Source organism: Octopus bimaculoides, chromosome 22 (genome assembly GCF_001194135.2).
Source record: "Octopus bimaculoides isolate UCB-OBI-ISO-001 chromosome 22, ASM119413v2, whole genome shotgun sequence".
NCBI lineage: Eukaryota > Metazoa > Mollusca > Cephalopoda > Octopoda > Octopodidae > Octopus > Octopus bimaculoides.
The window spans coordinates 16,312,963-16,318,275 of record NC_069002.1 but is presented as its reverse complement, the minus strand read 5'-3'; the positions used below and the strand labels follow the sequence as shown (position 1 = coordinate 16,318,275).

The window sequence follows — 5,313 nt, the reverse complement described above, 5'->3', positions numbered from 1 at the left end:
TGTGTGTGTGTGTGTGTGTGTGTGTGTGTGTGTGTAAGTATGTTTATGTATATGACATATATATGTATGTATTTATATATGAGTATACAAGTATGTGTATACATATGTGTATATAAATCACCATCAACATTTAACAGAAAATGGACGTCAAATGTTGATGATGATACACACACACACACACATACACACACACACACACACACAATTACATATATTTAATACACACATACATACACACACATACGTGCACGTTTGTATTGGCGTAATCAAGTAGGAAGGCAAAATCAATGTCAAATAGTTTTTAGTGTTTTGATCTATGTTGTTTATGTCCCTATAGCACTGGGTGGACTTTGCCATCTCTCCTCATTTGAGACCATTAAACAAGCATCAGACAAAATATTGGGTTAACATAATTAACTAAAACTACTTAAACACTGAGCTCCAACAGGGTTCCAAGTCTAAAGACTGTATCCACAATAAAAGAATAAAAGAATAAAAGAATAAAAAAATAAAAGAATACCTTGTTTTCATCTAAAATGTCTGATTTCAAACTGGAGACAATATAATCTCTCTCAATTTTACTGATCCGTTTATGTTGAGATGGAGTGTCAGTAACGAGGAACAACCAAATCATAGCCCATAATAAAGCCACCACACCTGTTTTTGAAAGAGAGCATATTTTGGAATTTGTACAAATGTTACCAGTTGAAGATTTAATTAATCCTTAGTCCTTCTATCATCATCACCATCACCATCACCACCACCACCACCATCATCCTCATCATCGTCATCATCATCACAATCTTCATCATCATCATCACAATCATCATCATCATCATCATTATCATCATCATCATCATCATCATCATCATCATCATCATCATTGTCATCGTCATCGTCATCGTCATCATCATCATCATCATCATCATCATCATCATCATCATCATCATCATCATCATCCTCACCATCACAATCATCATCATCATCACATCATGATCATGATCATGATCATGATCATCATTATTCAATGTCTATTTTCCATGCTGGCATTGGTTGGATGGTTTGGCAGGAGCTGGCCAACCGTAGAGCAGCCTAAGTTCCAGTTGTCTGTTTTGGTATGGTTTCTATGGCTGGATGCCTTTCCTAACACCAAGCGCTTCACAGAGAGTACCAGGTGCTTTTGATGTGGCACTGGCATGGGCCCCTTTGCACTCTTTTACATGGCACCAGTACAAGTGCTTTTATGTAGAACTGTCATGGGTGCTTTCATGTAGAACTGGCACAGGTGCTTTTTACATGATACCAGCACCCACAAGACCTCAAGGCAAGGTCCTCTCGGCTGAGAGATCCTTTACATCCAGAGTTCAAATTCAGCTGACATTAACTATGGCTTCTATATTTCTGGGGTTATTTGATAAGTACCAGTAAAATACAGGGATCAGTTTAGTTGACTGTCCTTTCCAGCCCCTATTTATAGTTGTGGGATTCTGTTAAAAAGCTATTTTACTTCCCTTTATATTCTGAGTTCGAATCGTACCAAGGTCACTTAAGTCCTTTTATTCTTTGGTAGTTGCTGAAATGTTACCAGTGAAATATGAGGATTGATTTCATCAACCAAGCACCCCACTCCACTAGGAGTGGTGGCCATATACCAATAATATAGGCCTACAACTGTAAATACTATATAAAACCATCAGGTTAATCACTATATCTTATTTTAATCTCAGGAATCAATGTAAATGATGATGATTCTGCGATGTAATTAATATGAGAAGCATACACTGATACATACTAGCAATTGCACATGTCCCTAATTAAAATCAGGCTCTGCATCCAGTGGCAGTACTGAATGAGATAGCAAGGAAGTGCCTATGAAAGAAGATTAAGTTTTGAAGAAATTTGTGATTGAATTTTCCAGGTTCAAAGAACTATTAAGAATTACAAGTTAATGAAACCTTTGTCAGGTTTGGCACTTCTAAAATTAAAGTGCTCTTATGTAGCAATGGTATTTACTTTATTAAATAAATTATTTAGAATCATAGAACAGCGTGGAGGCGCAATGGTCCAGTGGTTAGGGCAGTGGACTCATGGTCATAGGATCACGGTTTCGATTCCCAGACCGGGTGTTGTGAGTGTTTATTGAGCGAAAACACCTAAAGCTCCACGCAGCTCCGGCAGGGGATGGTGGCAAACCCTGTTGTACTCTTTCACCACAACTTTCTCTCACTCTTACTTCCTGTTTCTGTTGTGCCTGTAATTCAAAGGGTCAGCCTTGTCACACTGTGTTACGCTGAATATCCCCGAGAACTATGTTAAGGGTACACGTGTCTGTGGAGTGCTCAGCCACTTGCACATTAATTTCACGAGTAGGCTGTTCCGTTGATCGGATCAACTGGAACCCTCGACGTCGTAAGCGACGGAGTGCTAACATAGAACAGCAGAAGTAATGAGGGATGTGTTTCCATCCACCTCTCACCAGATGCCTAATATTGTACCATTTCAACCAGCTATGTTGATGGTGAGGTCCATGGATTTTGATGGAACTACCTTTCAACACCAAGGGACAACCCTCCACTTTCCAAACCAATCACTGTCAATCACTGTCAATCAATTCACATGAAAATGGTTAGAATCTCATTTGTAACCTCAAAGATGATGGCAGAAAAATAGACAGACTTACCAAAAATATAAAACACTGAGGACCAACCATCACCAAAACCATATTCACAAAGTAATGCTGATAGTGGGAAGGTTACGACATTTCCAAGAAATGTTCCTGAAACAGAGAACCATTAGAAAGAATTATACAAAAAAAAAATAAAGATGAAATTTAAAAAATCCCAAACAATTAACTTTTTAAAATGAGGGGAATCAAAGAATTTCTTTTTTTTACTGTCTTTTTAATTAGCAGTTGTTTAATTCCATTTGATCCCTGATCAATAAGATCAATGAGCAATAAGTGGTTAAGTTGTGATTGTCTTGTATCTGGAACTAAATTACTTTGTGTAATGGGGTCATTTCTTAGGATTGTTGGATGAGATTTGAGGGAGATTAGGCTGCTGTCTCTAGCAGGTTTCTTGAAGTGTACAACAAAATGGCTGGAACAGCTGTTTGAACTTTCGACCAGATGAACAGGAGTTGATAACCTTCAACTTTTAACCATTGCATTTCATAAAATTGATTTCCATATTTCATGTACATTGTCATTACAAGGCGCCATCTGGAGTTCATTTCTTTATATTATTTATTGTTAGATCTATATTCATCAACCAGTTTTGATTAAAGAAATATTCGATAGAGAGCTAAGAAGGAGACTGTATGTGACAGCTTGACCTGCAGCAAATAGCAGCCATATCTTCCTCAAATCATCTCCAACCATCTTACAAACAAGGATCAGATTAAATAGATGTAGTTGTAGATATTCCATCATAGGTTCATCACATCAAGATTTATCTGGAAGCCAGACAAAAACAACAACAACAACAATTATAGACAACAGACTTCTTCAGTGTTAATTATGAAACTTTAATACATTGAAACTGCATTTGTCTGATGATAGTTTTTTTTATCTAATAAATCAACTGAAAGTTTAACATCTGTTGTAGAGGAAATATTTGGCTACAAAACAGAAATGTTATACTGTTAGTTGTAATGTATATTAACAACTGTTGCTTCACTTTTAAAACTTTGCTGTCAACTTCTTCACAAAGATTGATAACTAAATTAATTACTTTGTTCATCATCAAAACATAGGATTATTATTCTTTAGAACATCTAATTTGGCCAAAGTTTTGAAAATTTCATCAATGTTCTGTGGAATAATTTCTTTTGACTATGAATGAAGATAATTTTGTTAGGAACTCCATTTTTAAATGTGAAAGTGTACATGAAGTTGGTAGGATGATTGGGTGACAAGGGTAAGGCACAGAGTTCGATTCCTGGAATGGGCTGTATGTTGTATCCTTGAGCAATGCACTTCATTATATGCTGCTCAGCTGAAAATAAGTTTGAGCAGCAGGTATAGAAGTCATCACCACAAAGTGTGATTCTCCTATAGAAAGATTATTATGATGGCCTGACATGTCCATGGCCTTGACTCACACACATACACATAATTCTGTGTGTTAGGGTCTTAACCCTACTACTACATAGCCCCTTGGGTACAAATATATTCTCCCATGGCCACAGGCACAGCTGTTTCTTCCAATTGAAGACAAGAAAAACAAAACCAAAACTAAAAGGGAACCTTTTGTACCTTTCCTAATCTCAAACTAAGCTGTTTTTGAGGATTGGTTTAGCTAAGATTAAGAAATTGAAGTTGTGATGTTTACTTTTCTCAAGATATTAATGTCTTAAAGCTAGACTGTACCTACACTAGGATTTGAAACCAAATTAAAAATTTATCTCACTTCAGTTTCACAAATTTGACAGGATTTAAAAATAACCAAACAAATGTAAATCATATTCATCAATTTAAAACTTTTGTATGGCTTGATCTTTAAAATTGAACCATTAAACTTTGAAAGTCATTGTCATTGTTGTCGTCATTGTCATCACCACAGCTGTCGCCCCTGCTGCTGTTGCTGTCACGATCACCATTTTACATCTGTGTCTGTTTTACTTTCATGTTGGCATGGGTTAGATGAGTCTGATCGCACCTTCCCTCTTATCAAAATCATTCAGCCATCATCTACAAACGGCCATCAATCTTTATCAGCATGGGTGTATCATCTTTCCTTATCAATTTTGAATATCAAAGCTTTCCTTATCAAAGCATCTAATAACATGGAGCAGAAGCATTGTATCATGCCATCACTACTACAGAGGTTTTCTACATAAGTGATGCCCCTCCCCAACCACCTATTCTGTATAAGTATTTTCAGAATTACACTTCATCTGGATAAGTTGCACACGGTCTTCACACCTGCTGTGTGTTGGGGTTAATTATTTATGCTATACCTTTGAAGACTAAAAAATTTGGCAATGAAGAGGAAAAAAAGGGCAGTGAAGTACATGTATTTAGTTATCTAAAATTTTACATTCAAAATTAAAATCTGGCTGAGATTAATTCTTGTTGCATTTATTAATAAAATAAGAAAGTAAAATACATAGGCGCAAGAGTGAATGTGTGGTAAGTAGCTTGCTTACCAGCCCCATGGTTCTGGGTTCATTCCCACTGCATGGTGCCTTGGGCAAGTGTGTTCTACTATAGTCTCGGGTCGACCAAAGCCTTGTGAGTGGATTTGGTAGACGGAAAACTGAAAGAAGCCCGTCGTATATATATATATATATATATATATGTATGTGTTTGTG

At 36.6% G+C, this 5,313-nt stretch overlaps 1 protein-coding gene across 1 annotated transcript in view; it reads right to left on the bottom strand.

Moving 5' to 3' along the window:
- Positions 1 to 5,313, bottom strand: part of LOC106872174 (sialin) — a gene marked incomplete at its 3' end in the record, with an annotated part of 79,108 nt that overhangs the window by 21,259 nt on the left and 52,536 nt on the right. Inside the window, exons 5-6 of the mRNA XM_014919064.2 lie at positions 2,681 to 2,776; positions 521 to 657 (exon numbers count right to left, since the gene is read on the bottom strand). Of these exons, the coding sequence (XP_014774550.1) occupies positions 521 to 657; positions 2,681 to 2,776 (233 nt within the window). The remainder of the gene's footprint in view (positions 1 to 520; positions 658 to 2,680; positions 2,777 to 5,313) is intronic.